Raw genomic sequence first — 22,995 nt, 5'->3', positions numbered from 1 at the left:
GATGCCCATCAAACAAAAATTGGAATTGCTGCAAAAAATGGATAAAGACATGAAGAATGTGACAGAGAGGTTAGTGAAAACGAAAACATTTCGATTGACAAGTTAGTCGATATTCTCGGCACAGCAATTAACGGGACTTGAACAGCAGAACTTTGTAACTGAACAAGAAATTATGTCTGTTTATAGAATAAAAGAGAAAGTATTATCACATAAAACGAAGCAACTTAAACAACTTACATTGAAAGAAATGTTTAATAAAGTAAACAAATAAATATTATGCTTTTTTTTTTTTTTTTTTTTTTTTTTTTTTGTAAATTTTGATACTCTTTAGATCATAATTGTTCTTTATTTCATAAATTACGGTTTCATATTTTTAATTTTAGAATTTCTGCATGCCATCTTACGAGATTTAAACTGATGATCTATAATCCGGAAAAATCGATAATCCGGAATCGCCGAAGTCCCGACGAGTCCGGATTAACAACTTTTGACTGTATTTATTTTGTTACACAATTTTTTTACTATTTACTTATCTATTTTATTTAGTTTTAGTAGGCCAATTTATTTTGGGAAATTAAATTTTAATCCATTCTTTTACCGACTCGGGTTTTATCACATTATAAGTCCATATATATTTACAATGAGAGTACAATATTTATCAGGATTTTTTTGGAAAATTTGGCATACGTATTTATATTTTAGCGTTGAATTTTTCCCACAAGTTGTTCGTTAACAGTCAAGCTCATCTTCGTAAACGCTTGATCTTTTTAGCATGAAATTGGTAAGCAATAATCTTCCTAATGTTTTTCGGGATTTTATAGCAATTTCTAGAATTTTGGCGGTTTTCTACAAATATTTTTTTAAGTTTAACTATTGTACAGTTGTTACTAATGTGGAATTTTAAACCAAAATTGTATTCCTTCGTTGATTTGAGAGATCGCATTTCGAATTTAAACGGAAGTTTAAATGAATTTGATACAATCTTACCACAGACTAGAAAGAATTATTTCTCTGTGTTGGATGGATTTTCTCACTTTTCCGTATTTTATACATTAAATGCATAAAGCAGACACGCACAAAAATCCCTTTTGATTCTTACTGTTTCAGTTAAATGAATTGTAAAATATATATATATTTTAACTTTCAAAATGTATTTGCTCGTTTATTCATAAATTTAAAATCGTGGGACTTCCACTTACAAATTATATGACTAAATTGCAGTATTTAAGCTAATAACTGAAATTATAGTACTGAAATGACATAGAATATAAGAATAATTATAGTCAATTTAAATAAATTTCTATTCTATTGTAGTCTATTTAAATAAATTTCTATTTTCATTTAAAATTTGTCATTATTAGCATCTCCCGCAGTTTTATGCAATCATAGGATTTTCCAAATTCTATTAGGTCCTTAGCATAATTTCAAGGCCTAATAGAAAAGTGATAATATGGAAAGACTATGTCTTAAGTACCAATAGCCAAGTATTTGTAATTAAATAAAAATAAATATTGAATACCAGCCGCTTTTTTATTTATTTTTAGTCATATAACAAAATATAAACAAGAATACTATTACATCTAAGAATTATTTAGTAAATTATTTTGCTAATTTTATATGAATGAGGAAACATGGTAAAAATGTTTTAATGATTGAATTCACCATTAAAAATCAAACAAACCCCAAAATTCCTTTTCCCCAAAACTGCGTAAAAAGTTTTGATTAAATATGATTTGAATGAGTTTTCCAATTCTGTTTTGAGTGATATAAATTAGGATATAAATATTATTAAATTAGGATATAAATTATTAGTAGTAATAATTTGTATAACTTAGCAGAATATTGTTTACCGTTAAAAATTATAGCTAAAAGAATTAAATTTTGTAAAAGAATAAAAAATATAATTAACTGTTCCATTTTGTCCTTTATGCATCTATTTATATAAAAATGGAATCTGGCCAGGGAATTTACGACTTATATATGAACTAAAAATTGGTATCTTGACAAAACTTGTCAGAATACAAAAAGAGTATATTCTGTGATATTAGTGTATTAATCATACTTCTGTATACGTAAATGCAGTTTATAATTACCAGGATAAATATCATAATGGATTTTATTAAAACGACGAAAACTGAATGCATGATCTGAACTGAAAACTGAATGCATTATCAAACTACGGCTCTTTATCCCGTTAAGTATTGCTTGGGTCATAACCAACATGAGTTTTACTTTTGAAATATTATTCTACATAAAACAGGAAGCGTTAAACGATATGCATTTTAAACAGTTTTACTTTTATATATGCATAGAAATGTTAAGTAGCTTTAAATTGTACTTCATTTCTGAAACTTCTGCGGTACTATTTTTAGAACAGATCAAGGACTTTAAAGAACAAGTACATTTTAGTAACATGCAACGTTAATGATATAGTTCAAATGTTATTGAACAGCTGTACGATTTGTAACTGGCACTGGAAGAAGCAAAATTTATCTGATGATCCAGTCTCCATTTAATGAATTAATAGAGAATGATGCAGGGTGAGCTGCTGGTCAGCATGTTAGTTACATACGAAAGCTAAACTACTTTCTTTTTTCCCACCGACAGTGAGGCAGACAATCCACTGAGGCAGTTAGCATAGGCAAACCACTATTTGCTTGTACAAAAACTGTACTTAAAGCTTACAGCTTATTTTAAATAAATTTCGTATACTGAATACAGCTTCCCCGAAAAGCTCTGTTTTCTATCTTATTTGTTTTAGATTTCAGATTAAAGGAAAATAATCAGTTCTGTTTCTCAGAGACGGGATTCCTGCCTGTTTGTTTTTCGTGGTTTTCTACATGTGTATCCCAGTTTTCCACTGATAGGGCACCACGAAGGCCCATAGCTCTCGTAAATAAATAGTGGAAAAAAATACAAATTCATGTAGATTTTATGTAAAGTAACATCGATTGATCGATGTGTATCTTTTGCATTAAAGAGGGGGGAAAGAAAACTGCATTTTTTGACACCATTAGGAGTCATACATTAAAAAAAAAAAAAAAAGAGATTCTTCTGTCTAGTAGAAAAGGTTATGCTATTAGAATATGACAGAGTAGATGTGGGCTATTTGCATAAGGTGAGGAATGCTTCCGTGAAGGATTTTCGTATGAAAGCTGACTCGTATTCGCATTCCACAGGTGGAAAACCATGAAAACAAATCATGCGCTCAACATTTTCGCCTACGATCGAAAACCGGTTGAACTACCAGTATTCGACTGCCACAGATAGGACTTCTACACTTACAAAGAGCCTTTCGCTTAAGAACTGTTTATCACCTCTTTCCTTCCCCGATGTTAGGCTTTTGTCGTTAGTAGAGTACGTTGTTTACTGTTGTTTGATTTCAATGAATAAAGGCAAAGCAGACAAAGCCTTTCAACCTGAAAGGTAAAATGCCTTCAGGTAGGATTTATAGGAAACTGATTCGCGTTCGTTTCATGCATTAGGGAATTTCATGCATCCGAATTTTGTTTAAGCTTCTTTCATTTAGCTCAAAACATACGAGTACTCTCTATTTTTAGAAAAAAATATTTTTGGGGAGTATTTTATAAAAGTAAATTACTTGTATTGATGTTACACATGGAGGGAAAATCACGAAAAGATCCGTACAGTTAGCTCGTTCATCAGTATTCGGAGCCAGGTTTAATTACTGTGGTTCAATGATCTTAATCACTTGTGTTCTAATGGGCCTCATGAGCTTCGCATTTTTGTTGATCAGGCTAATTTATGTCGAAATCGCACGAAATTTACCAAAATTTAAAAAACTGCTTTCTGATGAAATATTCCAGTAATTTTGATTTATCAGAAATTTCTAAATGTGTCAGGTTTCTGGAGTATGTGTACATTTGAGCATATAACATTTAAATTTAAATAATAAACATAAATCAGATAGCATATCTTTTATGACACATTAAGTAATCTTCAGTACTATAGAATTAATTCCCTAAATATGAAAGTATGTGAAACTTAAATTAGGAATTATAGCAAATCATTCCATAGAAATATGCTATGCCAGTATTAGTCTAGAAAGGATCAATTATGCGTAAATATTGTAGTAGGCATGTCAGGTAACAATATGTCAGCAGTATAGATATCATTAATTTAAAGGAGATAATAACGATATGTGTGCCTTTTGTTTTAGCATAGTTCTGCTCCCGTTACTTTTAAGCTAAACATATCACTTGAAATAAATTTCTTTCTAAAATCAGACGGATATTATTAACAATTCTTCTTTATAAAGTTTATCCTTTATTATATAAATAATTGAAATGCTTAAATTTGGCATTCTAATAGATATTTTATCTTAACTTTTTGAAAAATTGAATTTATTTTAAAATGTATAAAAATGAATTAAATCCTGAATTTTTTCCAGTTTTATGATAATAAAATTTTAGAATCATCAGTTTGTATATCTGTATATATTATAAGAAAGTATCTCATTCTTTTTTGGGGGCTCTTGTGATGTAAGTGATAGTAGATCGGACTAGCAGTCGGAAGGTCTGCGGTTCGTATCCGTGCGAGAGCATAGAGGATTTTTCGTATTTTCTCCTCAGAAAAATGGAATGTATGGAAACGTGATAGACGATAATTCGTGAACACATAAATTAGGCCGATAGAGTCTCGACACATAAATTAGGCCGATAGAGTCTCGTGCTTCTTCTCTTTCGCCCTATAAGAGGGAAAAAATAAGGAATTATGCCATTTTTCCTATCTTGTTACAAATCTTGGATATTCTTCCAATTAGAATTTATAAGACATTGTTGGTAGAAGAATAATTACAGCACTGCTGAATTTTCGCATTTCTTGCTTCGAAAAAATCTAAGGCCCGCCTATTACTCCGCCTTTCGCAAATTTTTCAAATCTACTTTTTCTGGTATCGCTTTTCCATTGCAGTATGTTGATAGGTGAAACAACCCCGTAAAACATTTTTTACATAATTTACGTTCAAGTTACATTAAAACACAATTTTTGGAATTAAACTTCCTACATATGGGTTCCCTCTTTTTCGATACTTCTAGTAAAATTATATTAGGAGATAATATAATCAATATTTCTTTAGTAAATAAATTATTATTATCTTACTTTGCGCAAGTGTTAGAAAAACTTCTTTTCGAGCTAAGTGAATTTTCGATCATTCAACATATATATATATACACACCGCATTTTATAATTTCATTACACGAAAGTTTTATACCTTGGAGAGTATATCTTTTCTAGTAGATTTCGTATTGCTTGAATTTTGAGGGAAAAGGAAAGTCAAGATTTTTACAAATAAAACAATAAAAAAATTTACTTTCCTCCGTTCAGTGTTGTATCTCTTTACTGGCGTGTGTGTGCAATTATGGCAAAGCCTCGAAGGCTATCTGCCTAAGGGGAGGGATGCCTTCGTGGTGGACTTTCTAAGAAAACTGGCTCGTATACACATTACACATGGGAAAACCACGAAAACGCCCATGCAGCAACCCCGTTCGCGGGATTCGAACCTCGGACCGAACAATCAGTGTTCAGCGACTTTACCGCTCTGCCGCTGGTGGGCCTCTCTTTAACGACGAATTAACACCAATAGATAGGCTGTTTTCTCCCGAAGGTTCGGCCTTTCTGTAAACGATTAGGGGAAACCGGAAAAGCAATAAAATGATTTTTCACTCATGAATCGGCATCTTCAAGAAACATCGACTCCCAGTGAGTAAAAGCGACCATCTGGTAAGATGTATTTTAGCATAAAATGGTTTGCAAATCCAAATAACATTAATTTAGAGAAATTTTTATGGATGCAATATATAATTCTTAGATAAAAGTATAAAAGTAAGTAAAAGGGGACGATGTAGGGTGTTTTTCGCTACTTTTAATTTTTAGAATAGGGCCCCAAACATATTACTGTCGATCCTGTATTTAGATTTGCTAACTTTACTAAAGTACGCAATATCTATCTTCTAAGATAGGAATATTTCACTTCTGGCGAACTTTCTAAGGAAAACTTACATGCATTTAGGTTTACATATAGAGAAAACCATGAAAATTCCATGCAGCTGATCTATTCCTTCGCTGAAAATAGAAGCCTAGAAGAATTGATAGTGTTGTGTTGCTTCAGCGACTAGATTTCTCGCTTTGATTTTGGACTTAGAAATATAATTATAAAGATCTCCACTAGAGAAGATCGTAATTCATTATTTTTTTCACATTATTATTATTTTTTTCACTTTCATTATTTTTTTCAAATCTGGTTAAATATGTTTCCTCGTTTATAAATTACAGAAGTTTTTTTTTTTCAATAATTCCTGATATTTTAAAGGAAAATTTTCATGTATTTTTTTTTTCTTGTAGCAAGTTTAAATAGTTGTTGATTGAAACCACACTAATTTTACCTAACAATTGGAAAATGACACAAATGACGTGAACTCTTTCATAATATTACTCATTAGCATTAAAAAAAAAAACTTAACTTGGGTAAGAGTTTTTTTAATTTCTTAATTTAGATGCCATACAGTCTGGTAATACATATCTTATAATACATAAGAATAAGTCTGGTTATACTACAGCCATATCAGTGGCCGATAAGACCGCTAAATATTAGTTGTTCGATTTGGATTCAAACTCAGATGAACGAATGTGATAGCTGTGTGGTATTTTTCCATGTATAACATGAGTTATTCGTTAGAAAGTCCTCTATGAAGGCATCTTTCTACTTAAAAGCAGATAGTCCTCGTATGTTTTGCTGTATTCAAATAATTCTAGCCTTCAAACTATGACACCTATCACTCTAAATCAAGATGAAAGTTTTCTAAACAAGATTTTTAAATCGGGCTGTGGGGGTTCCAGCGGCCAATCGCTAAAACCGCTGAATACTGGTAATTCGACATGGGTTCAAATTCGGACGAACGCGCTTGTTCTATGAAAGTTTTCCAGAGATTTTCTACGTTCAGTGTGGATGAGATCTAGCTCCCCTTAGAAATTCCCTCCATGATAGTTTCAGTCCTCTTACGCAGATTCCAAATCCATTAAATTTTCTTTATTAAAAACAATTATAATTCTTTCTTTTTAGAGAAATCGCAGGGAAAAAAACTGTAAACATCAAATTGAGTGCGATTACGAATATTTTAAAATAGTTAAAATTTTGAGCGGGAAAGCTTTTTTAATACGTTCATAAGCAACTGATAATTAGGGAAAGAAAAACATTTTAAATTGGCATAAAACTTTGTCGATTTCTACAATAATCTATATAAATGCGTTTTCAAAAACTTCTGCTGAAATATGAAGAGTTGTATTTGTAAAGCATTTATTAGCGAGATCTGTAATTATATGCTCAGCTTTTAGTTTTCATAACCTTCCAGTCATCAGAATAAAGTCATTAAGTGTAAGGGGGGCGAAAAAGGAATTTTAAAGAAAAGATTATTTTTACAAAATGACTCAAAATTTCCTGAGCTAGTATAAGCAATTATGTAACTCAAATAATTAAATATTTGCGAAAATTTTGTTTACCTCTCTCAGTCTCACCAATATTTCTGTATAGATATAGAACATAATTAAATATCGATAATGAGTATCATAGATAGTGGAGAATATAGAATGAGCATCACAATATATAATTGTGTTTGTTGCAAAAGCAGCCACTTTGATAAATGAACATAGCTGTCGGGAATCACGTATGAATGTCACATACATGCTTTATAATACCAAGAATGTTATAAAAATGACGGTTATTTGATATCAGCATTTACTGAACTTTCCAAAATGTTTAAAAATATAATATTTAAGAGTTAGCAAGTTTGTTTAAAAAATTGTATGCATTTCAATCACAGTGTTTTGTCGCTATAATCAGAAGCTCGTCATCAATATTTAGACTTTTTCTCGATAAGCTACCGAGTTCAAATTTTGTACTTGCACCGTTTACGGATGGAAATACGGCAAGGTAAACCGAGTTTTATAAAATTCGATTTAGAGGTCTTAAAATTTAATGTTGGAAAAAAATTTTTGCGCATATTTCCATTTAAAGAATAAACTAAAAATCTCACAGATTTTATGTTTGCATCACTTTACAGAGCGTAAAATAGCTTTTGAAATAAAATTTGCATAAAATTAATATAATTTCTGATTTTGGGCGAATTTTTAAAACTTTATACTTTTATGAGGTAAGAGGCATTTTGGAAGTAAAAGACAACAAAAGGAGAAAAATAATTTGTCGTACAGATTGATGGGAATAAGAGCCCCTTTGAAAAATTCCTGTACAGTTTTATAACAAGAACAATAGATTCTTAAATAACAAAATCAAATAATCGAATCGCATTGTCAAAAGTATAAGATTTATAAATTTATCAAAAGAGCTGCATGTTTTTTATTATTTGTGATATAAATTTGTAGAATTTTTTTAGAATTATTTAATCACGTGTTCCCAATAAATTATATAATACATTATTTTTCTCATTTTAATTCATTAATAATTTTATGAGTCATAAATAAAAATTTATTTTATAAAAACTTGTTTATTTTATTCAATACTTGTTCTAAAACGGAAATTCTTAATTCCTTTTATATATATACATTCACTTTGTAACTGGTAATAAACTTGTTTCCTTAGAGTCAGTGTAAGGCCTTTATCTTAAAATATCAAGAAGACTTCTCCCAGCGCTAATGACAGCCATTACCCATTGTCGTCAGGGTTGCGCGGACCCTTGTCGCCTTAGGCAATGGGGATTGGAAGACGTACAAAAATACGGGCTAGACATCTTTGGCACATTTTTGCGCTATTACAAAAACACGGGAAGATCCGTTTTCGAGGGTACATTTAAACCCACAATAATCCGTAACAAACCGTTAAGAGACCTGTATAAAAGAACGAGAAAATACGGGTCAAACCGTTAATGGGTTAAATATATATTCTAAATTTGTATTTAAAATGTTTCTTGTTAAAATGTGCATTCTAACATCTATTTTCAATTTTAACTGCTTTACAAGGCTAAACTTGTATTTTCAATATTACTACTTAAAATATGCCCCTATTTACTTATGTACCTTCAAACTTGCTGTTTAAACGTATATTCTAAAAATTTTTTCTGGTTAAAACGTGCTTTCTAACTTGTTTTCAATTTTAACGGCTTTTCCATAGCTTGGCGACATTTTTGGTCGCCAAGCCAAAAAATCGCCAATGGGGTTCTATACACAAGCTGTTCCGGAGATTTGCTGGTCAACAACCCAATGAACCCTTCAAAATAGACTGCAGTTTGAAAACCATTATGATCGAGTTGACTACTGAGCTTTTCAATTCTGGACGCAACTTGACAAATAACAACTGGTATACGGGATATGAGCTAGCACAAGAACTTTTGAAAAATAAAATTATAATGGTTGGAACACTTAGACAAAATAAAAGAGAAATACCAGCTAAATTTTTGGTAAAAAAGGGAGTTGTACTCTTCAGTCTTTGGATTTCAAAAAGAAACAACAATTGTTTTGTATTTTGCAAAAACAAATAAGAATGTAGTTATGTTATCCACAATGCATACCAATGATAAAATAGATGAAACCACCATAGAATTTTAAAAAACAATTTTTTTTTTTTTTAATCTGAAAGGTTTCAGATTTTAAATTATGTCCAAAGGGACGTTTTCTTAACGTTTCGTATGTTACCTTTATTTATTAAATATCACATTCTTTGCTATTAAACCATAAAATTCAGTTCAATAGCAATGTTGCAAAATAATTTTTAAATGAGCATATCCTTAGGATTTCCAATACACAGTTATGCATGCTTGAGATAAAAAGGGGCTAATCTTTGGAATATGGTAACAGGTAGTTTGGCAACATTTTGGTAAGACGAGAAAGGTTACTAGCTAGGACTTTAGCAATGTACATGGATAAAGTCAAGAGTGTGAGCAATGCCATTTTTGTGCAATTCTGGGATGTTTTTTTAAGTGAAAACAGGTCGACGTGTACATGGATACCGTGTATGTGCAATTCTTGAAAACACGGCAAGCAGTTTGCGATTCTGCACTTTCTCCCAATTTCGCACCTAATCTTCATCATGATTAAGCACTTTTGTTCCATAAAATTTCTAGCATAAGCGTAATTCGACTAGCAGATTGTTGGAAAAAAAAAAACATGCCTTTACTTCGTGAAAACAAAATGGCATCCAAACAAAAACTAGCAGGTTGCTGTAGCAGGGTTGGTAGCCAAATTTTCGCCAAAAAAAAATCGCCTAGTTACCATAATCCAAAGATTAACTGGTAAAAGTATAGTTTAAGGTACCCCTTGGCGAAATTTGGCGGTACATGGATAGCGATTTTGTGCAATTCTTTGACTCATTATTTTGGTTTACAAAACGGCGATTTTTGCGCCAAAAATCGATGCTACACAAAGCCAAAATAATAAGACAAACAATTGCACAAACTCGGTATCCATGTACACATCGACTTATTTTCACTTTAAAAAAAAATCCCCGAATTGCACAAAAATGGCATTGCGCACTCCTTTGACTTTATCCATGTACACGTCGACCTATTTTCACTTAAAAAAAAAACCCCGATTTGCACAAAAATGGCATTGCGACCTCTTTTAACTTTATCCATGTACACGTCGACCTATTTTCACTTTAAAAAAAATCCCAGAATTTCAAAAACTTGCATTGCGCACTCCCTTTACTTTGTCCATGTACACATCGATATACTTAAAAAAAATTCTACAATATAGGCAAACAAAAAATACATAATCTCAATTAAATGCATTTTAAACCAAACAATAAAATAACATAAAAAAGGAAAAACATGTTATACATTTAAGCACTACCAAAAGCAAATATTCACTTACCATGATTTTCGAGTTCGCTTCGTACACCCAGAGCCACATAAAAATCAAAATTCGTATTCAAACGACTTTTTTCAAACCAGGTACTCCTTCTGATCGAACGCTTCACATAGTGACCATCTGAACCTTTCTTCCTACAAACCCATTCAAATCCATCTAAACAGTTTTTTACGTTCGACTAGAGGCATATTCTTCCTACATACAGGACACTTATAATGGCTACTAAGTAAACCTTCATTTACACACCAGTCAATTAAAGCTCTTTTCCCCTTTCGCTCCAAATAGTACAGAAACTTCAAATTAATCTTACTACATTCGGCCATTCTACCGTCTAAAGAATCAAACCAACAAACACCACAAAAACGCTTACAAAACATCCCACGATTCAAAATTTCCCAGAATCATGCACCCGATTACGTCACAATAGGGTTTCCATAACATTCAACTACTCAGGCTACCATAAATGAAACAGCAACTTGGCGATAAATCAAACAACAACTTCGCCATAATACAAGGGGTACTTTAAGGTGCGTTCAGACGTGGGCGCAAAGCGCATAGAGGCATAGTCATAAGGGCATAAAATACGGGAGACCCGTTCACACCTGCGAGAACGAAGTGTAAGCCGTGGCCAATGAGAGAAGCTAAATTTGCTCATGCGTGGAATGTCTACAACTTTCCCGCGCTGTTCTCCCGCTCGATTGATTTCCCGCCATTCGCTCTGCTTGTTTTTTTAATTGTGTCATGGCTTTTTCAGCTTTCCACAAAGTTTTACTGGCTCAACAGAATGATCTTTTATCTGCCCTTCTCATTAGCCAAGAGGCAGCAGAAGAAGGTAAAAAACGAAAAAGAACGAAATGGTCGAGAAATATTTTTTTGAAAGACCGATACTTGGTTGGCACATATATTTCTGTGCAAAGCAGTATGGAATATTTCTGCATTGTACTGTAGTAATCTCTATACTATAAACATGCACATGCATATTTATATATATAAAACCTTCTTCAATTTTTCTATATAATTTCTCTTAGGAGAAATATGATATTCTAAATATGTCTGATTAAAAAAAATCTTGAGGATAACTAACAGATAGCCTGTATATAATATTTTTCCGTTTTGCAGGTGTGAAAGCAGTTAAGCTAAAAACAGTACTTACCATACATTATTATTATTATTTTAATTTTCAATCAAAAGGAACATGTTTCTATGACAGTGAAACATATGTGCTTAGCACTCCTTATTCACTGCCCCTGTCGATCACTATAGTAGTTTGCTGCACTACCAGTATCAATTATCACTAGTACTAGTATCCCACAACTGGTCACAATGATCAGAACCACAATTAGTACAATACTAGGAAACGTTCACCCAACATTGTATTTTATGCTCAATCATTAAATACATTTTGCTGTGTTGCCAGGTGTTTGTATACACCTATTTCTAATAATCTGCATGTATAAGCTGCACCCTTGAATTTAATTTCAACATATGCTGTCATTTCTATTTACGACCAAATCTCAAAAGTAATTTCACATTGACAAATTTTAGGTACCCAAGTCTTCAAATACATCAAAATTATAAATATTCATACCTTATCCAGGAATTTCTACCAGAAAAATAGCATGAATTTAATGATCAAAACTCCATTCAAATGATAGTAATAAAGAGTGGATAATAATTAACAAATACTATTCATTAAATTATAGTCCATGTTATGAATTACGTGTGCTATTTAGTTTCATTAAAAGCAAATTTGGCTGATCTTTGGAATATGGTAACTGGTAGTTTGGCGACATTTTGGAGGCGATAAAGGTTACTACCTAGGACTTTGGGAATAATAATAATGTGAGAAGTTTTCAGTTCCGATTACGCATTATTTTGTGTGAGGGAAATGAGAGATCATGAAATATGTCATGTGACATTAATGGACGAAACACTGTTCTTTAATCGGAAAAGGGGATATATTTGTAAAAATATCTGCTGGGATCGGATCGACTTTATAGGAGTAGTTTCATTCTATGTTCTGTGAAACAGTGTTGTTTAATATTTGGATCCCATGGCCGTATATAAAGTACATCCGAAATTTTTATTACGTTTATGTGTAATTGAAAAGAATTGCTTAATTGAGGATAAGTATGAATGTCCAATATGTGGGAATGAAATGAGATTGTGTGAAAGGAAGGATATTACAGATAATTTGAATGGCGGTGCAAGAAACCTGGTGAAAATGGACATTTTGTGATCTGCCATGCACTCAAGATTCTGTAGAAGATTAGGTAAGTTAGTATTTTTAATTATTTGAGGATATTATTTTTATGCATTGTTCTAAATGTAAGGAGTAAATAAATTAATATGGTATTATAGGAAAATTGTTATTAGCAATAATTTAGTTTAAAGTAATTAGGATTGTAAGCTAATTTTTATTAATTTAATGTATGTGCTTATTTATATTTTAAGTAGTGTTTTTAATTTAATGATCATGATTTTGAGAGTTGTATGTTTGTAGTATTTTGGAATACGTTTGAGTAGAAGTAAATGTGCATGGAAAGAATTTAAGTATTTGACACTAAGTATTTGTAATCATTTTTAATGTTTTGTTATAAATTCGTTGGTGACGTTTATAATAGCTAATTTAGAGGTAAAAGTTTTTGGATATTTTATTTATTTTATACGTGCAAATGTCCATCCTTGGAAAGGGTATATACTTTTTCGCGATCAGGTAATTTCATATATGTCCTTTTTACCGAATTTAAAGATTTACAAAATTTTCATGCATTTTCGTGAAATTTTTCTAATTTATGAGAAAAAAGCAGTGTACATGGATTCAGTGAAGAGTGTGCGCAACGCCATTTTTGTGCAATTCTGGGATGTTTTTTTAAGTAAAAATAAGTCGACGTGTACATGGTTTAGTTATACTTTAATTAATTGATAGTTATTTTGTGAATTTTATGTTTGTAGGAATTTGGTATACGTTTCAGTTGAAGTAAACGTGTATGGAAATAATTTAAATATTTGACACTAAGTATTTGTAACTATTTTTAATGTTTGCGTATAAATTCGTTGCTGACGTTTATAATATAATAGATAATTTAGAGGTAAAAGCTTTCGGATATTTTATTTATTTTATACGTGGAAATGTTCATTCTTGGAAAGGGTATATACTTTTTCGCGATCAGGTAATTTCATATATGTTCTTTTTACCTGATTTAAAGATTCACAAAATTTTCATGCATTTTCGTGAAATTTTTCTAATTTATGAGAAAAAAGCAGTGTACATGGATATAGTGAAGAGCCAATGCCATTTTTGTGCAATTCTGGGATGTTTTTCTAAGTAAAAATAAGTCGACGTGTACATGGTTTAGTGATATTTTAATTAAATGATAGTTATTTTGTGAATTTTATGTTTGTAGGAATTTGGTATACATTTCAGTTGAAGTAAACGTGCATGGAAATAATTTAAATATTTGACAGTAAGTATTTGTAACCATTTGTAATGTTTGCGGTATGAATTCGCTGGTGACGTTTATAATATAATAGATAATTTAGAGGTAAAAGTTTTTGGATATTTTATTTATTTTATACGTGGAAATGGTCATTCTTGGAAAGGGTATATACTTTTTCGCGATCAGGTAATTTCATATATGTGCTTTTTACCGAGTTTAAAGATTCACAGAATTTTTTTGCATTTTAGTGCAAATTTTTTTAATTTATGAGAAAATAGCAGTGTAGATGGATAAAGTTAAGAGTATGTGCAATGCCATTTTTGTGCAAGTCTGGGATGTTTTTTTAAGTAAAAATAAGTCGATGTGTAAATGGTTTATGTGTATGTGCTATTCTGAAAAACGCGCAAGGAGTTTGCGATTGTGCACTTTTTCCCAATTTTGCAATTAATATTTGTCATGATTAAGCAGTAATTACATAAAATTTCTAGCATAAGTGTAATTCGGCTAGTAGATTGTTGGAAAAAGTGTTCAGTAAATAAAAAGAAAAGAAACATGTCTTTACTTCGTGCAGACAAAATGGCGGCGAAAAAAAATAGAGGGTTGCTGTAGCAGAGTTGGTCACCAAATTTTCACGAAAAAATCGCCAAGTTACCATAATCCAAAGATCAACCGTAAATTCCTTTCATGGAGAACGTAATTAAAAAACAGAACAGAACTTCAACAGGAGACAAAACTGTCTAGACTCTTGACTGTTTTAAGGATATTTCACTACATTTTTTCTTCTTCTTCATAAGAGCATTTTCTCAAAAGATTAATCGGCTAACCTTTGGAATATGGTAACAGGTAGTTTGGCAACATTTTGGTAAGGCGATAAAGGTTACTAGCTAGGACTTTAGCAGTGTACATGGATATACTCAAGAGTGCAATGCCATTTTTGTGCAATTCTGGGATTTTTTTTAAGTGAAAATAGGTCGACGTGTACATGGATGATACCATGTATGTACAATTCGTAAAAACGTGGCAAGCAGTGGGCGATTCTGCACTCTGTCCCAATTTCGCACCTAATCTTCATCATGATTAAGCATTTTTGTTCCATAAAAGTTCTAGCATAAGCGTAATTCGGCTAGCAGATTGTTGGAAACGTTGAGTAAAAAAAAAAAAAAAAAAAAAAAAAAATGCCTTTTCCTTCGTGAAAACAAAATGGAGTCCAAACAAAAACTATCAGGTTGCTGTAGCAGAGTTGGTCGCCAAATTTTTCCCAAAAAATCGCCAAGTTACCATAATCCAAAGATTAACCGTAATTTTCTCTTTTTTCTTTAAAGTAATATTTTTACTGTTAAAAATAAAACAGTAGATTCTTGATATTGATTTGATGTTTTGGTAAAATTAATTCATGAAGTTTGTTTGGAAAGAAAATCAGCATTTGAAGCAAATAGCAATACAATATTTCCAGCTTTTTCAATAAATTTATTCTTAAATACAAAAATAATTAAACAGGTAAAAAATTATAGACAGAAAGAAAGTAATAATAATAATTTACACAGAAAAAATAAAATTTTTGCAATCATGCATTTTTTAAAGAATTTTCACAATAAAATGAAAAATATTGGATGGGATCAATCATCTACAGGATCATACACAGCATGCATAATCCTGAGCTTCACTTTTGCTTTACGAGTTTCATCCATATTTTTAAATATAAATTGAAAAACTCATTAAAAAATGCATTAAAATCTCATTAAAAAATGCATGTTATCATCGTAGATTTCTTGCGAGATCAACTCTTTATTTCATTCAGATACGATTACAACTCATTCCGATACAATGTGTTCCATATTAAAAAAAACGTCGCCTTTGATGTGACAGCGAAATTGTCTAAAGAAAGCCGCTTCGTTTTAGCTTCGCTCTGATTGGTCGACACTTATCCCAAACTCGGCGTAAAGTTAAAAACTTTGAACCCTAGGCCACGAGCCCTAAACCAGATTCTGTGACGTAGCAGAGACTGGTTGCCTTGGCAACGGAGCTCGGCTTTAACCACTTATGCCCCTTACGCCCTCGTCTGAATGGGGCCTTAAAGTCTACTCTACCCGATTAACTTAAAAAGGTTTGGCTCTAGTGTAGAATTGGGTGCAACTTCGATTAGCGACAATTTTTTTTTTTTTTTTTTTATTTTGGCGATGAAACCTCACTTCTGGTTACCATGATAGTTTTAACTTTGTTTTAGCTTCTTGTTTATTTAAATGAAAATAGATTCATGTGTACATGGACAAATTTAAGCCAATGCACAATGCCTAGTTTGTGCAATTCTAGGATTTTTTTTTTTTTTTTTTTTTTCAAGTGAAAACAGATTGATGTGTACATGGACACTGAGTTTGTGCAATTCTTTGACTTCTTATTTTGGTTTTGTGTAGCGGCCATCTCGAAACTGTGCCCTCCTGGCGGCGATTTTGGCGTCAAAAAAGAATCACAAAAAAACAAGGGGCACCCCCAAAGGTTTTTTTTTTTTTCCCCATAGAGTGTTGCCACTGCTTGCTTTTAAATCGTTGGGTTTATTCAAAAATTTGTTAATGTTTTACAAAATATGAAATCCATCATAAAACAAATTCCAAATTTCAAATTTGATCTTCCACATGCCCATATTCGTAAGAGGATTACATCATTCAAAATTCGATGGCTCTATGTACTGTTGTTTTATCACAATGTGAGAAATATACATACATTTATGCAGATTTTTCATTATTTAATTTCCTTAAACATAATGCAGGACTCTAACATTTGGTGGCAACAGTTTGCAAAGTGAAACAGACATTTATAGTGATTCAACGCTAAACGAAAACAATAGTCCTTCAGGGACAAAGCCCCTTGACTAAAAACAGATATCATAATGGTTTATAATCTTACGAAAGGAGCTGTGGACGTTGGCGACGAAATGGCTGCAGCATACATGACAGCATGAAATACATACAAAAATTCAGAAGTGGCCATTAATAGAAGTTTTGCTGTATTAACAGTGTTTTCACTAAATTTTCTAAACAGTTTGATTTGTCCTACAATAAAACTAAAGCCCAAATGCTTTGAAATTTCAGTAGGTGATAGTTTTTGACAAAAGAAGAGAAGTCATGAAGGTACTAGAAATTTTACCGAATAGGTTTTTGACGTATAGATGTCGAAAAATGGTCCAGGTCTAAAAAGACCTTAGGAGCTCCGGCACTGACATTTACTAATAGCTTCTGGTTACACACTGGCTTACACTTTTTAAGTATTTCCATGCAAGCAAAACTCACAAAGCATGTTTTAGAAGACATACAACTTAAAACACAATCACCTATAAGCAAGATGTTATTTAAATGATGACATGAGGAAAAGGACACAGTATGAAGATTATAATAATCTGCACAAGTTTCAATTGCAGATTCATTTTAGTACACCTGAATCTTGGATGCCAAGCTTTTACATTATTTTTCCAATCACGGGGTAGAGTAGACTTTAAGGTTCCCCTTGTATTATGGGGAAGTTGTTGTTTATTTATCGCCAAGTTGTTGTTTCATTTATGGTAGCCTGAGTAGTTGAATGTTATGTAGTTAAGCCTATTGTGACGTAATTGGATGCATGATTCTGGGAAATTTTGAATCATGGGATGTTTTCTAAGTGTTTTTGTGGTGTGTGTTGGTTTGATTCTTTAGACGGTAAAATGGCCGAATGTAGTAAGATTAATTTGAAGTTTCTGTACTATTTGGAGCGAAAGGGTAAAAGAGGTTTAATTGACTGATGTGTAAATGAAGGTTTACTTAACAGCCATTATAAGTGTGCTGTATGTAGGAAGGATATGCCTCTAGTCGAACGTAAAAACCGTTTAGATGGATTTGAATGGGTTTGTAGGAAGTAAGGTTCAGATGATCACTATGTGAAGTGTTCGATCAGAAAGAGTACCTGGTTTGAAAAATGTCATTCGAGTATGATTGATATTTTGATTTTTACGTGGCTCTTGGTGTACGAAGTGAATTTGAAAATCATGGTAAGTGAATATTTGCTTTGTGTAGTGCTTAGATGCATAGGAGGTTTTTCCTTTTTTATGTTATTTTATTTTTGGTCTAAAATGTATTTTATTGAGATTATGTATTTTTTGTTTGCCTATACTGTAGAATTTGGTGCTCCTTTGACTTTTTAACTAAAAATATATCGATGTGTACATGGCCAAAGTAAAGGGAGTGTGCAATGCAAGTTTGTGCAATTCTGGGATTTTTTTTTTTTTTTAAGTGAAAATAGGTCGACGTGTACATGGATAAAGTTAAAGGAGTGCACAATACCATTTTTGTGCAATTCAGGGATTTTTTTTAAGTGAAAATAAGTCATTGTGTACATGGATACCGAGTTTGTGCAATTGTTTGTCCTGTTATTTTGGCTTTGTGTAGCATCGATTTTTGGTGCAAAAATCGCCGCTTTGCAAGCCAAAATAACGAGTCAATGAATTGCACAAAATCTGGATCCTTGTACCGCCAAAAATCGTCAAGGGGTACCCTAAACTATACTTTTACCCCAATCCCGTTCATAATTTGATCAGTCTTCAATCAGTCTCAACAGAAGATCTCAACTGAGATTACCATGCTGTATCTGACATAGCTGCAATACTATGGCATAGATGCAGTTCCTAAATGAATCATCTCTTGTAAAAAATATCAAATTCGTTGTATTTTGCTTCTGATATCTCAAACTACCGTTTCATACGAATTGCATTTTCTTTTTAAGAGGAAGTTGCATTTAGAGACAGTACAAAAATATCAAGTTATTTACTGAGAAGCTATACCAAGTACACAGTTCTAACCAGGAAATGCTCCTTGAAGAGAAGGGTTTTGTAAGGAGAAACATTTTCAGGAATTTCACTTTTATATATCAATTAACATCCAGCACTTCTAGAATCGTTTTAAGAAGTGCAAGATTTTACATTTTAAGAGAGAAAGGTCTTTTACAAATTTTGCAGCTTCACAAAGTTTCGCAACGTATCACAGCAACAACGATCGCACGTGAAGAAATGCAGACCTAGGAGTAATATTATAGCTTTCCCAACAAATTATCACGTAAAAGTTTGCTTAGTTAGCACATCACAACATGTCCATTTTATATAACAATCGCTATATGTAATTTTCACAAGTCCACATGCTAAAATGTAATCTTTACTATACGAATGTGGAAGTTACTACGCTCTACACACCTTATACTCAACACTCATAATTAGATAATCACATAAACTGATCCAAGATCAACCTGTATGTTTTAAGTAACGTAACTGAAAACATAAAAGACTTAACTCATTATTAATATTTTTATAAAACTTACCGTTTCATCTTCCGTCATGTTGGACCTAGTTAACGCCTAAATCAGCTTTTAAATTTATCGTACGAATACCACAAACTGAGGCGATCGAATTTTTATATAAGAATTCAGATAACTTAATCAACACAAAGTATAAAATTATTAAATCGCAAAGATTTAGTAAACACGTTACTCTACGCACATTTTTAACCACACTCTAACGCGTAATCTCTTCCTTCGAAGCAATCGCTGCCACATGTGTAACGTAACACAGGTTTCACGAAGAAATAGGCTCCCAAGCCTATGATCTGCAACCGTAATTCCATACGGAAAACTAAACTGTAACCGGAACAGCAAATATTTTAGCAATTTTTGTGGGAATTTTTGCACACATTTGAATCGAGGCTGCGATCACGAAAGCTGAAGGCAGTGCCTAAACATAGCTCCGAAATTTTTAAATAAGTGTTTCAGTAAATGTTTTCAACTCTCTAAAAAAAGTTTAATGCATCTTTCCTATGCAATGTCTCATTCATCAAATTGAAAAAGGAAACATCGCTTCTTCTAAACTTCAAATTGTTTGCTTCACTTGTTCGCTGTTCACTATCAACGCGAGAAATCCAAAAGAAACCCTGACACGGAATATTCAGATAAGTAACATTCTGTTCTATATACAATATCTTATTCTCTATCACTAAAGCGCCATTAAATTTCTTTATTTATTAATTTCATAAGATTCTAACATTATACAATAGTTAGTAATAGTAGCAAATGATGTGGTTCTTTTCTTCGTAACTATTCCATAGAGACGCCACATTCCTTATCAGTAGTCCGTTCTTATCAGCAATTCACACCCTTTGGAGGCCCCTCTTTTCGTGCTTAAGAATTTCTTGAGAGGGAAAAATGGGGATCTCTTGACCATCGATGAGTATAGATTGTGATTTTTGTAACTAAGATCCCCGACTTTTTTTTTTTTTTTTTTCAGGTCTCAAACTTAGAATTATGAGCAAATATAAATACAGTGTGACGGAATTTGTTAAACTTGTACTATAGAAAATTACAACGGTTAAATTAATAAATTAATTTTATATTTAACTAATATTTAAGAAAAATAAACTGTATAATTTATTTTTGCTGAAATGCTCTCACACTGTGTATGGATTTATGATTTTGTCAATTACTGTTTTTCTGAAATATACATGAATTTTTTGGGAACGGTAATAGTTAATGTTACTTTAGTTAAAATACTATGTACATCTCTGTGATGATACATGTCTTTTCTACTTAGGTCTCAAGATAAGGGCATACACATTACCATGTAGGAATTCATTTATTTTTTTTTTTAACTTAGCTAAAGTTTGCTTCTTAAAGATACTAATTTTTGCAAATGAACTCCTTTTAACTACACTCATGGACCCAATCGTATTTTAAGATATTTTCTACTTCTTTTCCTTTTCTTTTTATAGGCTCTTTTTTTCCCCTCTATTATTTTTGGGCCATTTATTTTAAATTTTATTTTGTCCCATCTTTTCTTTCTGGCCTTTTGAACTCGTACAAAATGTGCGAAGTTCCTTTTTACTCTCCTCAAATACGAAATTGACCCCCTTTTTATATACCTTTCCTTCGCACCTATGCTTGATTTTTCGCCCATCGGTGCAGAAAGACTTAGCGGGTGCAAAACAAGACATCTGTCTACTTTGTCTGTGTGTCTTTGGCTACTAGCAAGGTTTCTAAAATCAAGGAGGTTAGAATAGAAGGAGGGAGGGTTCGCGGTTTCCACCACTATCGGGGAATGAAACTCCGCCGAACAAGCGGCGTCCATGTTTGTGACTTCAAAACATTGCATTACGGCAGTGACATGTACATGTTTCTAACCTGTTCCGTGCATTTATTTTCCAGTAAAAATATGTTAAATTTATAATGAAATCCCTCGCTATTGTTGAATTTTTGTTTTAAAGTAATAAAGATGATATCCATAATTTACTATGTACAGCAAATTATTAACAAATAGTTCGAAATCTAAATGCATGCGCATAACATTAAAGCCTTTAAAAAATGATGTTTCTGCATATTTCACGGACTTGCTTAGGTTAGAAAATAAATCTTAATAAAATAAAACAGAACAGATTTATGTGAATTCATTGATTTCAGTTTATACGCATTTCATATTTATTAATCTCAAAGAAACTGCCTTTAATTAAGTTGAATTACAGAAATACACCTATATAAGTTTTTGATACATCTTTTCACATTTCAATTGTGTAAATATTTTACTTAATTTTATCACTATACTGCCCAGAAATTTGTAAGTTTATGCAAAAAAATTTTAACAACAGAACAGTTTATCTTAAAAAAAAATGAATGATAATTAATATATAAAGAAAAGCATTGCTTTATTTAACACCTTTACAATTTAATAAAAATAGTAACAATTGATTTATTACTTTTCATGAAAGTTATAAAACGAATTAACTAAAACGTTCAAATTATACAATTTAAATCCTACCATATAGCATTATATCTTAAGGAACGAAGATACCAGCTATAAAAAGAAACATTAAAATGTATTTAATATATTTTGATTATAGTTATATTAACCTATTTTAAGTCCTTTTTTTTCACATCTGGAAAGAAAACCACATGACATTGTGATATTTTTGACATAGTTGTCATATTACATAAAAAAAGAAAATTAATACTTACGTGTGAAAAATAATGCCCGGAATTTTTTTCGAGAATCTATTTGTGCATCCATATGCAATGCAAGCTGACATGCTTCAAAAAGAAAAGAAAAAAATGTTGCAATGACAGATTTCCTTGCACAAGTCACGGTGATAACGGGAAGATGGCCGCCAAGCTTCACCGTTTGAGTTGAACCTTCCCTCCTTCTATTCTAACCTCCTTGTCTAAAATATCCTAAAGGTTTGTGCATTCGGGTTGCTCAGCAGTCATTGGCCAACACCTCCTTATAGAAGGAAGCCGGGACACTGAAGCGAGGGGAAGCTCTGACGTCACAGGTAGTCGTCTCTGACTCACCTCGCTCCTTCAAACAAAATCAAAGCCCCGTAGTTGAGCCAAGAGCGACGAACGTGGAGCGGTTATTTGCGTCAGCGACAGAGTTTTTATATTGTCTCGTGCTTTTATAATTTCATACGATGCCCCATAAATGTGCTGTAGCCACATGTCGTGGTAATTATAAAAACGGACCAAAAGTGGCTGTATTCAAGTTTCCAAATGAGACTGAACTCCGGATGAAATGGATAAGGAGTCTACGAAGAAAAGATGGCTTTCAACCTACTAAACATACCAGAGTAAGTTCAATTTTACTGCATTTTTTATGTTTTGTATCTTTACATTTTTTTATTACTTTTATTGATAGGTATGTGATGTTTATGCTTACGATATTAGATTT

General features: G+C 32.0%; 1 protein-coding gene across 2 annotated transcripts in view; it reads right to left on the bottom strand.

The window, feature by feature from the left end:
• The window catches only part of LOC118199402 (eukaryotic translation initiation factor 2 subunit 2-like), a 187,904-nt gene extending 168,036 nt beyond the window's left edge, over nt 1-19,868 (bottom strand). The window contains exon 1 of one of the 2 annotated variants that reach the window (XR_015038742.1): nt 19,611-19,868. Coding sequence is in view for 1 of the 2 variants with exons in the window: in XM_085808454.1 (XP_085664580.1) it covers nt 19,611-19,628 (18 nt within the window). In the remaining variant the exon portion in view is untranslated. The remainder of the gene's footprint in view (nt 1-19,610) is intronic. The other variant, XM_085808454.1, reaches the window with a different exon arrangement.
• Nucleotides 19,869-22,995: the final 3,127 nt, after the last annotated feature.

Source organism: Stegodyphus dumicola, chromosome X1 (assembly GCF_044657685.1).
Source record: "Stegodyphus dumicola isolate Sdum_Otavi_A_Nest chromosome X1, ASM4465768v1".
NCBI classification, from domain to species: domain Eukaryota; kingdom Metazoa; phylum Arthropoda; class Arachnida; order Araneae; family Eresidae; genus Stegodyphus; species Stegodyphus dumicola.
The sequence above is the reverse complement of the archived record's forward strand: the minus strand, read 5'-3'. Positions and strand labels throughout refer to the sequence as shown.